This window comes from Platichthys flesus, chromosome 17, assembly GCF_949316205.1.
Source record: "Platichthys flesus chromosome 17, fPlaFle2.1, whole genome shotgun sequence".
Taxonomy (NCBI): Eukaryota; Metazoa; Chordata; class Actinopteri; order Pleuronectiformes; family Pleuronectidae; genus Platichthys; species Platichthys flesus.
In genome coordinates, this window is record NC_084961.1 from 8,718,278 (window position 1) to 8,742,486 (window position 24,209).

At 42.4% G+C, this 24,209-nt stretch overlaps 2 protein-coding genes across 2 annotated transcripts in view; both read left to right on the forward strand.

Annotated features, from left to right (window-relative positions):
* Positions 1-519: 519 nt before the first annotated feature.
* Positions 520-10,650, forward strand: si:dkeyp-120h9.1 (Y+L amino acid transporter 2-like). The gene is made up of 12 exons (XM_062409817.1): positions 520-842; positions 2,738-3,079; positions 3,374-3,549; positions 3,882-4,024; positions 5,091-5,216; positions 5,329-5,473; positions 5,717-5,840; positions 6,645-6,748; positions 6,879-6,975; positions 7,107-7,256; positions 7,685-7,868; positions 8,603-10,650. Exons 2-12 carry the CDS (start codon positions 2,951-2,953, stop codon positions 8,695-8,697), a joined length of 1,473 nt encoding a protein of 490 aa, XP_062265801.1. The 5' UTR covers positions 520-842; positions 2,738-2,950; the 3' UTR covers positions 8,698-10,650.
* Positions 10,651-11,646: 996 nt separating this feature from the next.
* Positions 11,647-24,209, forward strand: part of ripor2 (RHO family interacting cell polarization regulator 2) — a 66,068-nt gene continuing 53,505 nt past the window's right edge. Inside the window, exon 1 of the mRNA XM_062410216.1 lies at positions 11,647-11,937. Within this exon, the coding sequence (XP_062266200.1) occupies positions 11,862-11,937 (76 nt within the window). The 5' untranslated portion in view covers positions 11,647-11,861. The remainder of the gene's footprint in view (positions 11,938-24,209) is intronic.

Genomic DNA, 24,209 nt, shown 5'->3' on the forward strand with positions numbered 1-24,209 from the left:
CTTATTTAAACAATCGTAGAAGTTTGGAGGATGACTGATTGACACTAACTTTTCTTTTAGTTGTGGTGGGTAATGATGTCTTTGAAAAACTGAAGTAGATATTTACAAGGGGGAAAACAAATTGGAGAGATTAATTTATTACTTTATTTTCCATGTTGTTCTTTTTCACTACTGTTGTTGTTTACATTGTAATCGTTGACGTGATTATTTGTTTGCCTGTAAAATTCCAATAAAGTTTACTGCATTCCATTGAATGACACTTTACAAAAAAACTAATTACCATGTACTTTATTAAAAAGTCAGGCTTTATCATTTATAAAACTAGACACAGTTTTAGACCAAATTGTTTCATTTGCAGTAAATTGAACAAGTATTCTGATAAGGACGACGAGGAGCTAATTTAAGTATGGATATGTGATTAAAAGCTGTGCGATAACTTTCCTGCCTCTGATTGGTTGAGCCACGCATCGTTGCCCCATCACACCTATGATTCACGCTGCACACCTGGGATACCGCATCACCAAATGAATCAATCCGCTGCCGGGAACCAACAGTCGATGATAGTTCCTCCTGCTTTATGACGGACACCCTGTCGCTGCTATAGATTGAAATCAATCTATAATCGATAAATAATCGTGTTTATGATTGATTGGTGTCGGGGGTCTGTTCTGCGTGGTGGTGTCACACGGTGTTTGACGGCTGGAGGAGGAGGAGGAGGAGGATGAGGAGGAGCTAGCTGCGGCTACTGGATGAGGAAGAGGTAACGGGAGCATTTCTCACATGAGGAGCTCAGCCCGGGCTCTGCTGCTTCCTCCTCAGGAGAAAACCAGACCAAACATAAGGTACCGTGACCCCCACCGCGTCTCTTTCATTGTGTTTACTGACCCACGGTCAGTCTGGGAGGTTGTCGTCAGCCCGCAAAGATGCCGATAGTTTGACTAACGTCCCTCACATGTCGGTCACATGCAGTGTCCCCACGTTAGCATACGCATCACCAGCATCATTTTTGTGGCGCTCCGCTGCTCTAGCTAGCCCCGAGGAGCTAAATCTTCCCTATGCACAAGCTTCAAGATGGACATCAATCACCAGTGTTTTGCTAATGACAGCTTCCGAAACACGGGTTAACCATCCCTGCTAGTTTGTGTTAGTCTATTTAGGTAGTTAATGCCGCCGGCGCTAGTCAGTACCAGTGGTGATGTGGTGAGTTAGTGATCAGTATTAATGCACGAGGTGGCCAAAGCGTTTCGAAGAATCCACGTCCCCATCCTGATCGCACGCCGCAGTCAGACCACGTTTCCGAGTGCACATGTCCGTGTGTGAGAGGAAACTCTTTCATCATCTTCACAGAAGCGGTAAAAGTAAAAGATGGCCGGTTAAACTTTTCCATTTGTTACAGTCCTAATGACGGTGGGGGGGAGTTGGGTCGGGAATGTGTCTGATTTGTGGGGGTCTATGATCTTTGACTTTACGGAGATGTCTTTTTTTAAACTTGCGATGGAGAACAACTGCAGCCATGTTTGTAGCACGCAGACCAGATGCTGGCCTCATGTCATTGGTCCCGTATTAGGAAACACGGCTCTCGAACCTCTGAAGACCACTCCTCCTGTCTCAACGTGGTGATGCACAGACATTTATGACTGTTATAAGGAAGGAAACACCTGCCCACGTGGTTTGTGCAGGATACAAGCCTCAAAGATTCAAAGAAAATGTGTTAAAACTTAACTTTGTAATTGTAGGAAAGAAATCAGTGAGTTGGAAATCAAATAGCTGTCCCTCGAGTTTGTTTTATTTTAAGTTTGTTAATTCACTCACTGCCCTGTTTGTGTGTTTTTACATGTTTTAAAATTGTGGCATTTTTTAGTCAAACAACTCCAGAGAATTAACTTAACACTCACAACTGCTTATAGTCAAATGTATTGTATAGTTTTGATAAATGTCCCTGGGGCCTTTTTTAACTACGTCCCAAGTTCAACATTCCAAGAATATATTTTGGTATCTGGCAAAAGTGAACTTAACATTGTCCGTCCTGGATAACATGCACTGTGTTCACCTTTCACAGTAAACAGTGTAGTTTCTTATCTAGCTTCAAGAGTGTTCATGCAGAAGAGGCAGATGTATTAGTTATAAACAGCATCGTCCGAATCACAAATATAATTCCTAAAATACTGATACCTGCGGGTAAAATCAGTGACTGCGCCAGACAAAAGTAGCATCCAACAAGAAACAATCTGATCAGGGAATCATAATATATAAGTGTCTTTAGAAATAAGCTTATTGATTTAAAGTTAACCTAAAGACATTTTGTAAATATAAACATGAATTTAATTATGTTTATGAGGATGTAAGGATTTATGTTTAATGATGAGCAAACTGTTTTAAACAGAACCTCGGGTAACATCAGACTCTTTCTGCTGCCAAAGCAAAGAGAAATGGTTGATGAGGTAAATTAGACTGAAATATTCATTAAAACGGTAACACCATAATACTCAGCAAAAAACCCATGTTGGATCAATATCTAACACTGTAACTCATGAGCAGAAGAGGTGAGATATCATATTTATTTCAACCTCAGTGGTTGGCAGAGGCATATTACCTGAATATGAGATGTCCTTCCTTGTCAGTTCCATGCCTCCTGAACCGATTGACATGAACCAAGAATTTTGTTTCCTTTGCTTCCCATTGGTAGCTGACATAAAGGTGTATACCAATGATAATCCTTTTTGTTTTTGTTTTACAGATTATCCCAGCAGGGACGTACGTCCAAGATTCAACAATGGCTTTTTGAGACCGACAGAGTATTTGCCCTCCTGGGACACACACACCACCCTTTCTCTTTTCCTAGGTTCCACTCCCTCTACTGCTGCCTGGAATCAGTTGATCCTCTTTACCACTCCCCCCCATCACTGTCCTGTTACCTCCTCTGAGTCGTGGCTCGGGGCTGTAAATCAGGATGGTTGCAGAGGCAGACTCGGGCTCTCAGAGCAGCAGTCTGCGGCTGAAGCAGGAGATTTCCCTCCTCCATGGGGTCTGTCTTATCGTGGGAAATATGATTGGTTCTGGCATCTTCGTCTCACCCAAGGTAGGATGCTCCGCTTTGTTGAGCCCAACAATTTATTTGTCCTTTAAGATGAAAAAAGTCGCTTGCCCTTTTGGTTTTTATTCAAAAATGCATGATTAATTCAGACACGCATAAATCGGAAATAAGAATTAATTTAATAATATTAAGGTTTTCTGTTGCAGTTGCAGTTTTTGCCTTGTCTAATTCTAATGCATTAAGCTGATTATTTGTTACCTTCTAGTTTCTTGTACATGTAGTGTTATATATATGCTACTGTATTTACTATAGAAACTACCCTTATTTGTTATCCCGCAGGGGGTTCTTCTATATACAGGCTCATTTGGCCTGTCCCTGGTAGTGTGGGCCATAGGAGGAATATTTTCTGTTTTTGGAGCGTTATGCTACGCTGAGCTTGGAACCACTATCCACAAATCTGGAGCTTCCTACGCCTACATCCTGGAGGCCTTTGGAGGCTTCTTAGCTTTTATTCGGTATGTAGTTTGTTTGCTTCTCCTGTCTGCGGACACTTTCATTTAAACTTGTTGCTTGCTCAGCGGGTTCTTTGTTTTGAGTCAATCAAACATCAAGCATAGTTTGAACTGGATCCTGTTTAACTCTTATCTTCAGACATGTCAGGTTACTTGCTTGAAGTGTCAATTGATTATGACATTAGTGCAGGCAGACACGGCATCATGGAATACATTGACCTTTTCCCAAAATGGCAGAAGACCATCAAGTTTAACATTATTCATTGTTATTTTACTAAAATGTAACTTATATTGTACTAATGCCTCATAATGATAAATGTGTATCATACCTATAGACTGTGGACGTCATTGTTGATAGTGGAACCAGCCTGTCAGGCAGTGATAGCCCTGACCTTCTCCAACTACCTAGTCCAGCCTTTTTACCCATCATGTTCAGCCCCCTACGTTGCTGTCCGTCTCATCGCTGCTGCCATTATATGTAAGTCTCTACCTGCACTGAGTACACTTGCATGCTTTATTTAAGCTGTGGACAGTAAGTGTTTACACGACTCATAGACCCGGGCGATCAGGGTGTGTGTTTGTGTGCGTGTGTGGGTGTGTGTGGTGCATGTGTGTAGCAACAGTTCATCAGGTTGGAGCAGTTGTATCCATAACGCTTGGACACAATTTGAACTCCTGCATGAGCCACAAAGTGACGTTAAAACCTACCTTTAACAATCGGCAGTACTTTAAATGGCACAATCCAACACTTTGCACAAATGCTCTGTTCCCATCACTCGCTGGCAGCAAGGTCCATTAGAAAAGTATTGGCTGTGAACCAGTGTACCCAGAAAAATGAAATAAAATAATGTGCTTTTTGTTATTTAAATCAGCAATAGCCAAGTTTTCCATTTCTTTTTTTGTTGTTGAAATGCGCTGCTAATATATTTAAATGCAGAGAGGTGTCATTTCGAATGAGCTGCAGCTAACCTCTGCATTGTTTATGCAAAGAATGTAAAAGTAGTCGAACCTGCTTGGGTTGAATGCATGAACGTTTCCCAGAGGATTAGATTCAGATGCAAATCATCCAAGGTTTGATTCATTTCTAGGGCAACTAAACAATGTTTGCCTGGCAACAATGCAGAGGTATCCTCCCCTAAAGTGTTAAACTGAGAGTTGCCCTTCTGACCAATCAGAGAATGCAAAAATCAGGTTAGTCTACTGCTTGTCTGACGCAGTGAATTCCTGCTTGAATTTGCTGGATTATAATTATCTAGTTATCAAGTTACTTATGCCTGCCTTACCTGAGACAGTATGTTCTATGTATTTGATTGTATCATCCCCAAAACTTTTTCACAAACATGTATATATATACTGATATGTCCGCAATGGAGCCCTAATATTGGTATTGTCATTGGCTCAAAAAAATCCATATCAGTCAGTCTTTATAATAATTATATAATCCCTGCTCTTCTATTCCGCATTATTTATGTCCATCATCCAACATGAACACGGTAGAGTTTACATTGTTTAACTGCTGTTGTCGCTGCCTTTCTCTCCCTCAGGTCTCTTGACTTGTGTGAACTGCATGAAAGTGAAATGGGGGGCTATTCTTCAGGTCTTCTCCACCGTAGCCAAGGTTCTCGCTCTCATCGTCATCATCATCACTGGCATGGTTAAGCTGGCACAGGGTAGGAAAAGCTTCTTAACTTTATATGAAATGCAGGAAATACTTGAAGGTCAGTTATGCTTTAAAAACTGCACTGGCTGTGTTGGGATTAATGCACCAACTCTTTGTTGTAGGTTTTGATCAGAACTTTGAGGACTCATTCAAAGGGTCCAAGCTGAACCCTGGTGACATGGCCTTGGCCCTTTATTCAGCGCTATACTCCTACTCAGGCTGGGACACACTCAACTTCATCACAGAGGAAATCAAGAACCCAAAGAGGTACAAAGTGCGATGGAGAAACCATTTCAGATCAATCAGGGTTGTTTTTCATTCCTGATGGTGTTTCTTTTGCATAGCTACTGTATATCTGTACTTGCTTTAATCTTAAAACTCTTGTAATCTTCCTTGTGAATTTCACAAGTCATCAATCCTCCATCTCAGTAGTAACTTGTTTGCATCATAGCTATCAGTCGACAGATTGCTTTAAGTGAACACAAACCACTTTTTCCTTTGTCCTTGTAGGAATCTGCCCTTATCCATCGCTATCTCCATGCCGATTGTAACAGTGATCTACATCTTGACCAACGTAGCTTATTACGTCGTCATGGATGCAGACACAGTGCTCAACAGTGACGCTGTTGCCGTGGTGAGTATCTGAAGATCATTAACTTGGTGCAGTCCTCTGAGAGTGTGTGATACTAAAATCTGCCCATAAAGCTTATTAGTACATCACAGGACTCCTCCAGATTGTAAACATCTGCTCCGTCTCCTGGCGACAGCAGGTTTTGATCTCCATCCTGTCGTCTGCTGTCATCTCTCTCGGTCTGGCTGGGTGCCTCTGGCCCTAGTATCTGGTTCAGCCCTCCTTATTGGTTATTTGTGACTGTAGTAGACGAGATGATGACAGGATACTCATTTAGCTAAAGAGGTTAGCGCCCCACACAGGAACCTGGGGAAGTTGATGATGTTATTAGTGCACTGGCAGAGGAAGAGTTGTATTGTCAGTGGTATTTGATATTATTCTATTAGAGGATTCACTGTAATGGTTCCTTAACGTTCTGACAGTCAACACGCCATTGACTCTGTGCACTGTTGAATTAAGGCAGTGCAAAAGAGCAAAATATTTATGTTTTTATGACTAGATTTGTCAGATGATGTTAAGTGACAATGTCAAACCTTGTTCTCTGGGCATTGAGAAGACTTGACACTAAAGTACCACATTGAAATGAGGCTGATACGACCTCAGACAGATAGCCCAGAACAAATGAGTTTTTAAAAACTGACATTAGTATCAATATTCGTTTGCTTTAATTAAGTACTTTGTGATTGCTTTTAAGGTTTTCAACTAGAATTTCTAGTTATTTTATATCTTAATATGTATTTAAAAGGTTTAAACACTAAAAGCTTTTGGTCTTACCTGTTAATGAGCAATAAACACTTGTCTCTACAGACATTTGCAGATGAGGTGCTGGGCTGGGGTCGCTGGTTGATCCCTCTGGCTGTGGCCATTTCTTGCTACGGAGGTCTCAACTCCTCCATCATCGCTGCCTCCAGGTCCGTAAACACACGGAAACGTCTCCGCCTTAAAAGCCTGTTTCTGCCAATGTATTGTTTTGAATGTTAAAATGTCTGAATAGTCAACAACATCGTTTCTCACCCTTGCTCCATTTGTTTTCTCCTGCAGGTTGTTTTTTGTTGGTTCCAGAGAAGGCCACCTACCTAACGTCCTGTGTATGATTCATATTAAGCGTTTCACTCCAATTCCTGCCCTGCTTTTCAATGTGAGTATTTCAGTGTATTTTGAAATTAAACTGTATTTGATTGTTTTGGTCTCCCCTGAGTAAGTAGGATGCCATGTCGTTTATTTACAAACTCAATTTTGTTTTGTATGTGTCTGTTCATCTGTTCCCAGGGTGGCATGTCTCTGTTGTATCTCTCTGTGCCTGACGTGTTCCAGTTGATCAACTACTTCAGTTTTAACTATTGGTTGTTCATCGGCCTCTCAATTGCCAGCCTGATATATCTTCGCTTCACAGCTCCTGACCTGCCTCGACCTGTTAAGGTAAATGCAGCATGAGTCTAGGCATGTTTTCAATTCGAATCAGTCTGGTTTGAAACATGCTGAGACATGAAGTTTAGTGAATGCATTTAAACGCAGCGACCACTGAAGATGCTTGAGAACAGGGTTAGCAAGAAAGTCTATGAAAACTTTTCACATCTTAAATCCTGGTTTATCTTTTATTGTTTCATCTTTCTATTCCTACTTTATCCTAGGTTTTTCTTTTAATCCACACCAGATATCCAATACATTTAAATCAAAATCCATGAAGATCTATAAATAATAAAAAACATTTATTAGAGCCACTTTTATATCAGTAGCAGGTTTATGGTTTTAAGCTAATAATATTTATATTTATTTCTGTTATTTAAACATCCTACTTTTCTCCCTCCCTTCATCATCGCCCTCCTCTCCTGACTTCACTCCTGCAGCTGTCTCTGTTCTTCCCGATCGTTTACTGCCTGTGCAGCGTGTTCCTGGTGGTGGTGCCTCTCTACAGCGACACAGTCAACTCTCTGGTAGGAATTGGTGTGGCGCTGTCCGGAGTACCAGTCTACTTCCTATGCATCCACCTGCCACCCTCCTCCAGACCATCCTTCTTAAGAAATATACTTGGTAAGAGGCTTTGAATGAGACTGAGTTCAGAGTACAGAGTCCAGCATAGTTAATAGTTTAATGTTCTCTAATGAAGCTGCTTTTCAAACGAGTATTTTATTTTCCTTAATCCATCTTTCCAGAGACCCATGGGTGCCATCATGTTTATTTTGTATTCATTATAATCCTATCACTTTATACAATTAACAAGTGAAGTTTATGAAAGAATACATGGCAGGAAGCCCCGTGAAAAACTGAGGGTATATTTGAACTCAAATATACATAGACAATAGGCCAATTTGTCAGCCTGTTTTTTGTTGAGGAATTTAAATTCCTCAAGGGATTGGACTGTGTACTTTGTATTTTATATTTGAAACATAATTACATAAGCACAAAGTTATCGTATAAGTAAGTTCAACGTGTTTTTGTATGAATGAATATCATTGTGATGATCTTACGTGTAGCTTACTAGTCTTAAGTCTTATAAACACCAGCTACTGTACACATGTAAAAAAAAGAGGGATTGAGATTAGTGTTTGAAAGTTCTCTGTACAGCTGAGAAAACAGACTGTGCAGGGAACATACTGTGCAAAGATAAGAATTAGATGTGAAACTACTGTAGATGAGGTAAACCCCTCCCACTTCTTTTGTCCTTAAGATTAAACCATTAATGCTTTATCTAAAATGTATTTGTTCACAGTATTTTCTCCTGTTTCCCATGATAACATTTTTTTTTCTTTCCTTTGACACTTCAGACAGGAGCTCTCTGGTCACCCAAAAACTCTGCATGTGTTGTGTGGTCTCCAGTGATATTGATCTGGACAACCTTGACCCAGAAAAGATCGAGTGACGGAGCGACAAAGTTCTCTAAAGGAACCACGTGGAAGGAATGGGAGGATCCGTGAAAGACAGAAGCTGCAGACAATCAGAATTTGGATATGTACGGTTGGATCGATTTTTTTTTTTAAAGTAAAAAATGCACACATTAGTTCAACACACCCGGACCCCTCCTCTCTCTCTCTCTCTCTTTCTCTCACTCTCTTTCACTCTCACTCTCTCATGGCATTGCCCAGATTAACTCACTTAAGAGCACATGCACATGGTGGCACACAATGCAGTGTCTGTTCTATGATTCCATCCTCACGTGCTCCAACACTGCAACTCACAAGCACATGAGCTGAAAAACCTACGGTGACACTGAAACACACAAGAAATAATAATCCAGTCCAGAGGCTGGACTCAGGAGAGACGGCTGAGCGGATTTATTCAATAATAGGAGGATGTTACAGACAAAACACAGGTGGGATAAAAACATTGTGTTCATGCCTTGCATGAACACAATAAAAGTAAGAAGCCTTGTTATAGATGTATAATTATGTACGTTTGAAGTTAAACTAACGCCCGACAGACAGACGATGGCGACAATTTTGCACATTTTCTCTTTATGTTGTCTTATAATTACCGTGTTTATAGAAAGCTTTATTCTCATCTTTGAACCGACTATAGGACCAAATGAACAGGTGTCAAGGTTTTGTAGGAATTAGCAAAGAAAATAGATTAATGACAAAAGTGCTGTTATTTCTGTCAGTTAGTTTAAGCCAGGTGTATTGTGTCTGTTGACTCATGGTTTTATTTAAAGAGGGGTAATCCTACATGATCATAGCTCTGTCAACACCAACGTCCTTCCTGTGAAATCTTTTTTCTCTTCGGCAAAATCCTTTTGTTTGAATCTTCAGGGCTGTGTCTGATGTCTGGGGCCTCCTAGTGGCCTCAAGCAGCAATGTCCCAGGGGTCACTCATGAGTTTACATTGGTTGTGTGTATGTTACTCCTGTCGTTTATCACCTCATTCTCTCAAGTGTAACTGAAATCAAATGGGCTTTAAAAGTCGAAGCTCGCGTGAACTGATGGATTGTGTGTTTTCTCCATGGGGACGTCTGTGTAGATCCAAACCTCAAGATCGACCATGCTGATGTGCACACGCTGTCGCGGATTTTTATTCTTACTCGCTCTTGTCTTAAGGATTAGTATTACAGTTAGGATATTTAACCCAATATTGTCTAGATCACCAACTTGGACCAATTATTCCACGGTACGTAACTAAAAGTCTGTTGAGCCTGTAGCAAAGTGTCATTCGGTTCGAGTGAGAACTTCATAAATTTAGTTTGAGCCACAGGAAGACACCAGCTGAACTTTGGTGGTAGCGTTGTTCTCTAATCCTTTGTGACTGTACGTGCCTTCTGTGAACGTGGTCAGAAAAAGGCCTGCTCTGCTTTTGATATCGTAATGTACTTAACCGTGAGCACAGTCATTCTGACACACGTTGCTGTAGGAGTTGCCAAACGTTCCTCAGGATATTTGTTTTCCTGTTTTCAGCCCAAGTGGCTTCTTGAACCAGATGTTGTCGTTGAGGTCAGTGAACCTTCAGCTGGAAATAATCAGGGCTCAGCTTAATTTAGTGTAGTGTCTTCTCATAAGCACCTTCATAACACCAGCCAACAGAAGAACACGTGTATATCTGTAATGTTGCTTCTCTGGAGTCAATATGTAAACCAAACCAGCCAGTTGTGTGTGTGTGTGTGTGTGTGTGTGTGTGTTTGTCATTGGCCATATATCTGGAGTAAAGAGTATTTCCATGTATCATGTTATGAACTGTTCTATATACACAAATTTGTCTATTTGGTCAGGTTAATTTCTGTGCTTGATTGTTTTTATTTATTATATTCTTGACCTTAATATAAAACAAGAAACCGAGGTACTAATGTGACGTATGTTTTTATCTGAATAAAGACACAGAATGTGGATTATAAACCCTTGAGTGACTTTGACTTTGTCGTCCGTCTGAACGTAGCACAAATGTCTGCAGCCTTTGTGTTTGCACAGAGCAGCTGACGGCCACTAGAGGTCGTTGTCTCCTCCTACAACTTAAACCTTCTCAAGTAATTGCAGCTTGATCTGTTTCTGTTCATTTAGATAAAGAAACCTTTCAAAACCACATTGAAGCCACCAGCCTCTCCAGTCTGCTGCTGCTGAAAATTGGGTTCAATATAAACATAATGTGCGTCTGTATTTTCACCCACTTTGATCAACAGTTAGTTTGATAGAGTGCATCAAACAGTAAATGCTGTGTAACTGTATATATCATTGTCAAGTGTAGAACTGTTGACATACACGAAAGATGAGATGACTCACCTCTGCAAAATAGTAACTTTCTAAATTTAAATTAATGGTTGCTAGGACTAATGCAAACCGATGTGAGTTGAACTGCTCACACAGCTCATCAGAATAATTTGGAATTTGAAACACTGTTTGAAATGTTCGATTAGATGATTTCCAAGATTGACTTGTTCACTAGGATCTAGAAACGGGCATCAATCACAAGTGCAGAGATAGAACACGTTTGACCAAACAGACGAAAACATGGTGTTCAGTGGAGATACTACATTCATAACTCATTCTTTGCTTATGTAGAAAATGTGTGTTATTTTGTGTTGAGGCTCGAGGTTTAGAAATCTTCTGTTATTGTTTCCTTCATTGATTTTCTGTGTCTTGATATTTTGGGGTTTCCAAACACACAACCTGTCAATGGCGTCTATAACTGACCATCCACCTTCCACTGTGGCTGGCAGAGCACCACCTCCTGTCCATCCACCCACCTTGGCCTCCCGGGGGGCTCGGTGCCGCAGACGCATCACATTTCACCTGGGTGTGCACTCTGGGCCTCACATGCTACCCACTGATAGGTGCTCCTTCCTGGAGAGAGGCCTGCCTCTGTCCTTGTACCCAGGACAGAGGGAGTTGGGTTCCACTGACTCATGCATTAAAGATAAAGCAGTGGAGGGTGAGTGTAGCAGAGGAACCACAACAGCTACTGTAACAGCTCTCTCCCACCGAGCGGAGTGGAATCTGTGAAAGGTCCAGGCTGCTGGGTGTGTGCTCTGTACCTCTGATGCTCTGCAGGGACAGAAGAGGTGATGGGTGAGTGGCCGCCGCACGCTGGCACCCGCTCGGCATCATGGAGCTGCAACGACGCCTGAACTGGATACGGCACCGACCCTGGAGGCCCCATGTCTACCACCGGGAGTTCAAGCGTAAGTGCAGCCGTCATCAGCTGTAAATAAATCCGGAGCATTGATGTCTTCAGCTTTATTAGTTTTCTCTGTTTTCATATTTTAAGCCCCTTTCAAAATGTCCTTTTAATTGTCTAAGTGCTGCTGCTGTGAACCTGAGAAGCTCGGCAAACTCACTGTTATCAAGTGAAGTATTAGAGACTCAGACAAACTGTCCTGCTGCTTTGAGAAAATAATCATGTGCTCCTTTCTGCAGAAAACACATTTATCTACTGTTTCTAAAGGTGTTTGATGACCTATAGTAAATATTCTGCAGGTTCTAAATGAGTCACGTGACTGAGGTGTCAGGTGAGACGCATGTTTAATGAGACATCTTGGAGTAAAATGTATGCCTCAGGCTACAGGCAGATTTGAGACACAAACTCATTATAACCGAAAGCTTGTTGGCTTTTGTTGCACAACAAGTTTTGATCGCACATGGACGGATTATGAGACATCAGGTCCCTCACATGTCCATGTATAGAAACACAAAATAACTACATATGTGTGTATCTCTAGTTTTCCTTTAGCTCACCGTTTTCCAAAGAGGTTATTCCCCCCCCCCCTGTACGTCTGTCTGTCTGTAATATCACTAAAAAACTACTGGCTGCATCACTTGGTGGAGGCCTGCGATATCCAGCTCAGAGGTGAGAGACGAGGTTTTTCTCCCTTTTCGTTGATTTCACACAGATTAATTCATGGGACTTGATGGAGATATCAGGAATATTTAGGGAACTTTGGGGATTTGCAACTTGGTGCAGATCCAAATAAAAATCTACATCAAATGAATTTAAATGTGGTTTCATCAGGGTTCTGTTGGGCCTTGGTCAGGCGTGCACTCCACTCAGAGCCATTGTGGGTTTTATAAGCAGGATTATTGTTGATATATTGAGTCTTTATGTCCAGTAGGCATATGGCCTGGTAATTTTTTATATCTTTGTGCTCAATTTGATTATCTATCATCATTTTGCTTCCCTCATGCTGTGTCATTGTTTTGCGTCTCTGGCTGTTCCGACTTGTTCCGTTGATTGTGTGTGATAGGATTACAGCACTTTGTTCTGGTGTCGCTCACCTTCTGTAATTTCCTGACATTTCCTGTGTCTCTTTAAGATTTTGGCTGACTGATTCGCATGAACTAAAGTCACGTGCATAGGAAACATGTGTAGTGCAACATGCGTAAAACTAAAGCCCATTAGTGGATCGATAGAAACTGAGTGCACATCATCAACTGTTCTACTACAACTTCGTCCTTATACCCACATCCTGCTTGAGGAACTTTATCTTCCTCCTGGGAATCAGTAAAAAGTCTTCTAATGCATCGACTGCACATCTTGCACAAAGAGTAAATGCTGTGTCCTGTGCATGTTTGTCCGGAGAGTGCATGTATAAGTGTGCACGTTGGACTAGGTAACTGTTGACTCAGCAGTGAATAGTCATAACCATGGGGTAGGTGATCATTAGAGTTTTTATGACAAGAATACTTAAAATGCTGATGCGACTGAAAGACAAGTCCTGCAAAAGAACTCAGTTTGTCTGGAGGGTATTTGAACTCATGTTGTTTAATGGAGGCAGCGAAACCAGCAGTTTCACAGACGTCGTGAAATTATGTAAGAATGAGTTGAAATTGAAAAATTCAAATCAGAGCTAAGATATTCTGCTGCACTGGATGATGCATTATTTAATCTTGTCTCCTCGTCGCTCCCGAATTCCTTAAAATAAACTCCTGTTGTCACCTCTGGGGCTCAGAATATTTCCTCTGCCTTTCCAAACATGCAACATGGACAAAGACACAATGACTTATTGAGTTCCGCTGTTATTGAAGTTTACGTTGAATAAGCCTTGTCTCCTTTCTTTCTTTTCTTACTCAAAGTTCTTGAATATTATTCCTGATTTATCTGCTGCTGCTTCCAAACATATCAGTGATTTCTTACCTTTTCAAAAGTTAAAGAAAAATAAAAGATCTCCTGATGACTCCAGTTTGTATTTCTAATTATATGTTATCTCACACGTGCTTTAACCTTGGCAACCACTCACTTAAATAGAAAGTTATTCATATCTGAGTATCTTTCAGAGATGAGGCACTTTGATGCCTTCAGGGCTACAACAAACTCTGGTGGTTGTTATTTACTGGAGAATTAGATATATACTGTCACATAGTATGAAGTACATCAGGCTGTACATTTACTGTATTTACTGTTTATTGGACACAGAAAGGGAACCAATTATAACTTGATATCTATAATTGAAAATGATAGTCTTACACATAGCAGTTTAACTTTGTTTAGGAGAATCTCATTTACCTTTGCTGAATAATCACCTCTTCTTGACTCTGTCCTTATCGAAACAAATTCAAACCGTTAAAATATTTCCATATTCTAAAATTCTTTACAATTTTTCTTTGCAAAACTTTAAATGTCAATATTGTTGCGTCTATTTCTCTTCTTACTATCCCTTTGTGTTCCCAGTAACCACCAGCAGGGGGCCTCCACACTGTGATAATAATTTACTGCTCACCACAGACACACACAGCACAGACACACACAGCACATAAACATGCTCCGAGGGAAGTGAAGCAAGAACACATTCCTCATAACAATGTTGAAGTGCAGCTAAAGTGATAAAAAAAAACAACCTCTTTCTTCCTCCTCAAGATTTTCATCCATCCTTCCTGTTTTCCGTCTGAGGCCAAGACGGGACTCGAAGCATCTTCCATCTGATTTCATGAGACGTGTCTGAAAGAAGAGTTCTCTTTATCCCATGAGAATGAGATGATGAAAAGTCTCGCGCTCATGATGATATATGTATTTTTATGACTTCAACCTTAATGGAGGTGATTGAAATGAACCACTCTCATCAGATGGTGCTGTTCTCTTTGTGTGACCTGTCTGACTCCTGCTCATTTCTCCTCTCCCTCGCTCTGTTGTTGTCTGCACCTCTCCCTCCCTCACCTCTGCCCTCCCTGCATTTGCTTTATTGCTTTCTCTCTTTCTCACGTCAGCCTCTCCTCTCACTTATCGTCTCCCCGCCCTGTGACCTCCCCCACATCTCCCACTCCCCTTATTATATCTCTCCTCCCTCCTTCCCTTCTCTCATCAGATCTTCATTATCTCCCTTCATGCTCCCTGTCTTCTCTCCTCCCATATCTTCTCCTCTCCTTCTCATTTCCTCTCTTCTCGCCTCCTCTACCCTAGATTCCTCTGTCCTATCCCCTCACTTTCTCCCCCTTCCGCTCCCTTCCCTCCTCTCCGCTTGCCCTCTCTCACCTCCTCTCCTCAAGTTTCCTCTCGCCTTCTCTTTCTTTCTCATCTCCTCTCCTCTAGCTCCTCTCCCTACTCCTATCATGTCACTCTCTCTCACTTCCTCTCAACCCCTCCCCTCTCCTCACCCCTAGTTTCCTCTCCCTACCCCTCTCCATTCACTCTCTCTCACTTCCTCTCCTTTCCGCTCCTCTCCTTTCTCCTCCTGTCCTCTCGCCTTCTCTCTTCTCCTGTACTGTCCTGCCCTATTCTGTCCTCTACTCTCCTCTCCTCTCCTCTCCTCTCCTCTCCTCTCCAGTCAGATTTGTAATGGTGCTCACTCCCTGAAAAAATCTTCCCACTCCATGGCAACGCGCCTCCTCACTCCTGCAGCCCCGCTGATTCAGGAGGCAGTGTTGGGATGTAAAACTACATCAGAGGAGATTACACATTGCCTCGGCTCATTTTCCACTTGTCATCTGTAGCTGGAAATGATACTCCCTCAGCGCTCAGCCACTATTCTCCTTTCTTCTAATTTCTGTCTAACACTTTTCTCTCTCTCTCTCTCTCTCTCTCTCTCTCTCTCTCTCTCTCTCTCTCTCTCTCTCTCTTCTTTTCTCTCCTGCCTATCTACTCGTTTCCCTCCCTCCTCGCCAGTAAAACAATTCAATTCACGAGTTTTCGGGGCACATGTGATACAGGAATCAAGCCGGCCCTTTCTCTGTAATTTCACACAATAAATTCAGCAAGCAGGGCTGCTGCGTGGGCAGCTTATGAACACAGAGAACAACTAATGGAAAGAGCGAAAGAAAGGGAGAGAAAGAAAGGGAGGGGGGGGGAGAGAACATAATAAATTGCCGCCTGCATATCCCAAAGAAGGAGTGCATGTTAAGCATTTATTTCGTACTGCTGTAGCTTACATTTCCACTTGTGTTTGACAGCACGTCTTCGTATGCAAGTACCTTCAATCATAACACTTAAAAGCCCAGGCATGTAAATGATGTCACTACTATTGCAAGTGTGCTGTACGAACAAAAACAAATAGGAGAGTAAAAAAATCACCCAGTTCATCTGAATAACATTTAATTCAAGTCATCTCCAACATGGCCCCTTTGCTCAGACTCCGAGAAACAGAATGTAAATAAAGATGGATGACGCGCCTCCATTTCCTCCCACTATTCAGAAATGAAGCCAAAATTTCCCAGATATGAACATTGCCATCATGCGCATTTGGAGCGAGAGCATCAGGGGCACCACATGGGCACTGCAGACCTTCCAGTCCTGTTACTGCTACTCATAATTAGAGTCGGGCACGTCAAGATCACTAATTGTTGGAGCTAATATTCTTGTCAGGTCCCATTAATCCATCACAGAAGAAGAGGGCGCAGCGACAAGGCGTGATCACTGTAACAGTGCGCCACTTAGATCCCAAATGATAGAAAAGGATGTGGGGAATATGATGCATATATGACATTCATGTTTGTTTCATGTGTAACAATCGCTTCTGATGTCTTTTTCTTCTACTATTTCAATTCTCTACACCGGAGAGAAACCTAGAATGATGGTTAAGTTGTTACGCTCAGGTCCATCATGATTTTTGGACCTTAAATATAAACAGTTGATGTGCAGACAGCTGAGAATCAATATCCTTCCACTGATTAAGATAGAGGTTGAACCGAGCCTGACTTCTGACCTCTGTGTTTGACAGAACCAGCAAAAACAATGAAAGATCATGCTGTCGGCGTTAATGGCACAATGCACAGGCGAGGAAAGTAGAGGACGACCTTGTCCAGCTGTCGTGCTCTGAGCCCCTCGCTGATGACTCACAAAGCACAACGTTTGAAAGGAAAAAAGGAATCACGTTGAAAGCTACTTCACAATAACGAGTAACGGCGCAGTCCAATGGGGTGTTGTGATGAATGCAGTTTCATTTCCCCTGGAAGGATTTATTTCAAATGTCTCCCTGCAGCAGGATGAATTCGTTAGAGGCCATGTGACAAAACTGGACTTATATCGATAAGAGAATTTGAGCCAGTGTCCTTTTTCCTTTCTACTCAACATCCGCTGGCTGTGTCTCTCTCTTCTCTCAGAGGAGGTCCAGGTTCTCATCTCAGGATTTATAGTCTTGTTGCCAGATCCTCATTCAGTTTCAGTTGGGTTTTCAGAGATGCCGCTATCAAAGACTCAACACACAGACACACACACACACACACACAAACCCCACACACACACAACATATCCAACAAAACAGCCTCCCACCATCTCATCAGTTCAATCTTTTCATCAAGACACAAAGAGAAAAGTTCTTGCTGAATAGCATAAAACTGACCAGTCAAACTTTATGCCAGTTTCAGGGTCTCAGGGTCAAAGCTGGAAGGTTTGGCATCGTCTGAGTGTGGAGCAACACAAGCTCATGAGCTCATGGTTCCCATGTCACTGGGTTTGGACCGGGCTGCCAGCCTCTTCTTTGTGCTTCTCAGTGGAACTCCTGGGTTTTCATGGAGGCCAGGATGTGGCTCTATTGAGTGTCCATTCCCCACAGAGGGATGCCAGACTGAGATAATTGTGTGTGAGTGTGTGAGTGTGTGAGTGTGTGAGTGTGTGTGTGTGTGTGTGTGTGTGTGTGTGTGTGTGTGTGTGTGTGTGTGTGTGTGTGTGTGTGTGTGTGTGTGTGTGTGTGTGTGTGTGTGTGTGTGTGTGTGTGTGTGTGTGTGTGTGTGTGTGTGTGTGTGTGTGTGTGTGTGTGTGTGTGTGTGTGTGTTGCTGGCCTTGGTTAAACCCAAGCTGGCTTCACACATGACAAGGAACATTCAAATGCTGATGAACCAGAATGAACGCCTCGATTCCACTCTCTGGTTTTGTTGGAGAGTCTCTTTTTCTCACTCGTTCTCTCAGCTGAAGTATATTTCTTTAAAATCAATTTGAAAATATTTGCTGTGACCAGTAGGGGATGGATATCAAACCTTAATTGCATCATGTCCAAAAAAAAAGGACTCCTGACATTTTATGCTCGGTCAGATTGGTCTTGTTCATTTGAGTCATACATCAGAAGAGTATTTTATTCACATATTTAAAGCTGCTATGGAGAGGTTTGGTTTATTATTTTAAAAAGGCAATCCGCCTATTTTACACACACACATAAACACACTTGTCATTGGGAGTGGGCCTGTGAAAACTGTTGTATAAAGTCACCTGGCTTTGGAGGTACTTTCTAAAATCTGAATTTGAGTTGTTAAATCACAAGACAAAGGGATGTGGTGTTTAGCAGGTGTGGGTGTTTGGATGCAGGGTGGTTTATGAAAAAAGAATGAAATGATGGATCCAAAAATATAAGAAATCCAGCAGGAACAAATAGTCAAACATGTAAATGTACCGGTATGTGGGTCATGTGAGGTTGACACATCTCAGTCCTACCGAAGAAGGACAGATGTGTAGTCACGCCAGATGTTATCACTCTGCAGTGACTTGATGCAGAGCTACACTGGGGGAAAACACACTCTTACATACACACATGCATACATACACATTTTTTTGTATTCCCTCATGCACGATGATGAGCTGTCACTACAGTTTCCAGCGCTGCTCCCACTTCCCCTGTTCCTCTGACCATCAGGGCAGAAAAGCTGTACGTGTAACACAGAGACCGGCTTTGTCGTTTTGTCGTCCTTCAACTTTGCATGAACCCCTTTTAATGTCGAACTTTAACCGTGACAACCCTCTTGTCTGGTTCACTTTTAGAGAATTGCATCTGCAATGTGAAAGAGACGTTATTTTACACACTGTTGCCCAACCTTTCATCCAGGTCCCCACCCTATTTCTCAGAAGTTGTGACATCCTCCCTTCCGGTTCACTTGGTTGAATTTGTTTAAATCTATGAATGCATCCAAACCCCCCTGCTGACTTCCTCCACTAGTGTGGATGTCACTGTCCATCTAGAGCACATTGCCTAAGTTTCCAATGTTTCACTGGTTTTGAAAGTCGACTTCCCCATTTTGCAGCTGGCAGGTGTTGGCTGTAATGTAAGCTAGAGGACACAGTGGTGTGTTGGGTGGCGTGGGAGCGGAAACTGTGGTTTTGACAGCTCTTGCCACCCTGCGGCCCCACCCTGCTGCAATCCTTCTTATCTGGTTTCTGGATATCCCCTTTAGGGAAGATGGCTCTTTGTCAAAAATAGCACAAGATTATGTAGTAGCCTACTTGAGATCTGCTTATAGCTGTAGGGCGATAAACAACTGTCAGAGATCTGCTGGGTCAGGAGGGCGCATCAGATGGTTGTGACATGTAGGGTTTTTTAAGGATTTACTATAACTGTTTGCTGCCAACATTTATTACTGTTGCAAACGGGCCATGATACTTATCAATACATTTCCGGACGTAAACAGAAAAATTAAACCCAGCTCAGATAAACACACCAGGCTAACCAGTTGCCTCTGTCTCCTCTTTTGCATGAGCATGATTTGATTGGCCGGTGGCAGGTTGCGAGCAACGCAATGCAACAAAACCACAATTTAGTTTAGCAACGCACAACATCACTTAATTCAAAGCGAAATAGCAGCATTTCGACTGAAGCCTCCGACAACTACGTGTGAGTACTGCATCATTGTTAAATTATGGGATGTTTTAAAAAGAAGTAGACTTGTGGCTGAATGGACAGTTGTGGATTTTTAGCTGTAGGAAGCTTCCTGCGTCCAGATTACTCGTTGTTTGTTAAACATGCACTTGACGGCTTCATGTTTAAGAATTTCAGTATATATAATGAGAAAATATAACCAGTAAACTCATTCATCAAGGAGAGGCTGATTTTATAATTTATTTTATTTATTTAATATTACCAATGATTTCATAATTTCTCTAACTTCTACCTGAGGGTATGACCTGGGACCTTCCTCCTCTTCCATGTTCGTACATGAAAAGCTTAGAGCAGGAGGGCCGGGGGCTGAAGACCCCTGAGGGTACAGAATAGAACAAGAATCAATGATAACACTGATTCAATCTGAAGAGGAAGTGCTGGGGCGCAGAAGGGCTACCCAAATCAAGCAGCTGCTAGCATTAGCATTAAGAACAGGTTTCAAACAGTGAATGTGCTAGTTCAGTGTGTTTAATTTTGAATGTTACCTGTGACCTGAACCATATTAGCACATATATGTTGCTTATTGGTTTGGGAGAAATGTTTGATTGCTGTAAGCTAGTTAGCTCTGCCGGCTAACGGTTTAATGGGCTACATCCATCCCAGTTGCTCGTTGTTGTGTTTTCTTTTTTGGAGCATGCATGCTCCTGACATAAAAAACCTCAGAGCATTGGCAAGCGAATCCTCGATTAAGCTGTTTCTATGGGCTCATTCTCCACATAGTTGAGTTCATCAGTATGACATAGACAAGCGAGCAGATAAGGCCGTGGTCTGATTGATTCGGATGAGTGCCTCAGCTCCCTGTAGTCCCGTCCCTCCAGGTGAACCCGGGAGCAGCAGGGCACCACATGGCCACAGCATGGGCACGACGGGCTCCGCGGTGCCAGTCTGCACAGCTGGTGTGCAGCAGCTGTATTGCCGCTATTGTCCGATGCGCACAATGGGGAACGAGAAAGAAAGTCAAAGAGTTCATGAGCAAGAGAAAGGGATCCAATTGTGGATCGGAAAAAAAGACAAAATACAATAGCGGCAGGGAGTGACGGGGACAGAGCTCAAAATTAGACATTGGTGGCAGCACAGAGGGAGTTGGAGGCTTCACACCGTCAAGGAGGCGTCTGCTGGGATTATCCTTCGACACGATGCACCGCAGAGTCAGGACTTACAACCATATAAAGATGAGAAGATATCGATATGCTTACAGTAGGTATACGTAACAGTTTGTTTATTCAAGCAACCACAAGCTGCGTGCTTGTACGGGCGGCGCTCAGTTTCCAGAGGGTGCAAATGAGTAACTGGGAAGTGTGAACTGGACAGGGCTCGTTTGTGAGTTCATACATTCTGGTGCACTCTTGTTTGCACAATTATTTGATTAAATAACTTCTGACTCTGAGTCTTTATGAAGCATTTCAATCAGCAGTTTGCAGTGTTTGCACTTTGTTTTATTAAACTATTATTTGGTATACCCACTTATTACGACTGATTATTCTGTGCTGTTCCAGGTTTTGGGTACATAGCATAAAAATCCTGTGTGTGTGTGTGTGTGTGTGTGTGTGTGTGTGTGTGTGTGTGTGTGTGTGTGTGTGTGTGTGTGTGTGTGTGTGTGTGTGTGTGTGTGTGTGTGTGTGTGTGTGTGTGTGTGTGTGTGTGTGTGTGTGTGTGTGTGTGTGTGTGTGTGTGTGTGTGTGTGTGTGTGTGTCTAGTTGCATAAGTATGTGAAAGGTTGGTCTCCGTACATCGTGGATGTCTTCCATCAGACACTTGAATCCCAGGCTGCTTGACACACACGCGCACACACACACACAAGCTCACTCACGTGCACATCAAATGAGTCAGAGAGTGCCATTGCAAATTGGATTTACCACGCAATGCCCTCATTATTGTAACCAGGGTAACCAGGCACCCCTTCACAATCACCCATTTTGTCATCTTTCTTATAGTGGGGGGGGGGGGGGGGGCAGTGGCCTGGATGGAGGGAGTAGAGTGCAGGGAGAATGATAAGAGGCAGACAATGTCCAAACAGGTCTCTTCTCACTCGCCTTTCTTTTTCATGTGTCTTCCAGCGTGTTGACTGGAGGACAAGTCTATGCACCATTTTCCACAGGGACATTTTTTCTGACCTCTTTCCTTTCAGACTTGTTGTGTCATGGTTTGTCTCATCTGATATCTCTGAGTTGAGGAGCAGAAGTTCCCTGTACTCGGAAATTCAGTTTTTTTGTGTAGCAGCAATATCTTGTGCATGTTGTGTATGTTCATCTCTCTTTATTCAGGTTTTTATGCTTGTTTGATTGTTTCTGCAAATACGTTTACACACAGAAACAAAGCATCAGCTAAATGAAATGTAATTTACATTCTGCAGGTCTTAACTGAGAAGACTTTGGATGGAAAAAATGCTTGAATTAGCAGTTAGTTATTTTTTATTTATAGAATATTAACTCTCTGTGTAGCTGAAAACCTAAAAATGATGGCATGAACTCAGTGACCTCTATGGTGTCTTCAGCCCTGGAATACAGAAATTAATGAAAGTGACCCAAATCTTGCCATAAACATTATTCAATTATTGTTTTGATGCATACCTTTCATACATACACTACATGTAACCAAGTCATCTGCCAGACATACAACTTGTATTCTTGGTCTCGTGCTTACATGTTAAACTGAATTAGCTGTGACGTTAAACTTCGATGCGTTAACTCGATTTCATGTTTTGTGTTTGAATTGGTACTTGTGTATATTCCAGGACAATGAAGTTTCAAATTCAGGATTTCAATCGTTTGATTTTTAAGACTTTCTCTAGTTTTCTCATAGCTGCTTAACGGCAACCGGTGCATCCATGCAAGAGGCTGCCCGCTTGCAAATTAGCCAGCACCATAGAATTAGCCTGGATGCGGATGAGTTGCTGCTCCCATGCTAACGACTGATATTTTCGTCTACAGTAGCGGGCGGCACACTGATGCATATTGTCAGGGCCGGAGGAGCGAGTGTGTAGGAGGCTGAAGCCGCCTATTCAGCCTCCTGGGACACTCATCATCTGGCTCGATTCAGATGCCAAAGAGCTCCATTGTTTGACCCCATTCAAACAACACCATTGTACCGAGCGGGTCTGATTGTGCTGCTCTTTGCAGTGCAGGAGTAACAAACGTGTGTGTGTGTGTCTGTGTACGTGTCAGTTTGCGTGTGTTGTGCTTTGGTGGCATTGTGTGGGAATGTGAAGAATTACTATATGGAAGTGTGTTTGTGTTTGTGTGTGCGCGGGAGGCATTGTGTGTTAGCATCCCAACAGCATGCATTTGCATTACCCAAAGCAGGGGGTTTTCTCCGCTGTCGACAACAATGTACCCAGTCATTGAAATGCAGCACGGTAAACGCAGCCTGAACGTGACCCTGTCCTCCGGCTCGGCTGCTCGTAAAGAAGCTCCCAGTCAGAAGCGGCTGCCAAGGGGAAGAAGATGGAGAAATGTCTGTAAATACGCGATTTGAGAAATTTCCACGACTGCCTCTAGTCTATTTTTACCGCGAATAACATAACTTTGCACATAAATTGTGGTACAGTCACCAGAGCATGTGACAGTGCAGGCAGTGAACAGATGGGAGTGGGCCGTATCTGCATTGGTTGGCGTTTGCTCTGCCTGTATCACTGTGCTCTGTGTTTGCTTGCTTGTGGCCCTGCGGTGACTCTCTCTCGCAGCATCTTGTTTCGACGATCAGATCACTAAAGTCAAAATGTCCCTGCTGTCTGCTGCCAGCCACCAGATTGCAATCATTAATTATAGCTGTTCCCGCACGAATTCTAAGCATCTTCATTGTAGCTCTGCTGGCAAGTCAGGGAAATATTAAACAGATAAAATTTGCGGGAGTTATTTAACTTCGGTTTGGTTCTAGTTGTTACACAACTTTATATGTTTTCCTGCTGCTCCTTCCCTTTGACCAACGCTCAAACGTTTGAAATATACTTCCTTCCATACTGTATTAGTCATTCTTAGGTGCAGCTGCTTATTTCGAACCCCATAGTTAGGTTTTCTTGTTGGGCGACCTCTAGTGGCCACAATAATTATGACAGGAAAGTCAGGTGACGTACTTTATAGCGATGAAGTCTGCATCAGTAGATTGACTTTTAACGCAAGCGACCGCTGTTCGTTTCTAATGTGAAACTGGTCTTATGTTATTTCATTGACACGTGACTGTTCCACAACCTTAACCAAGTTTTTATTAATGCCATGGCAACAAATGTACTTTTAAGCCATTTTAAGCCTAAACCTAAACAAATGGTTTTGTGCCCAAACATAACCAAAGTATTGTAGATCTTTCCATAAGCTGAACTGTGTATTTTTTATTGTTACCAAGGCGACAAACGTCTGCCGCGGTGCTGCCAGTTTAATCCGTTTATTATTAAG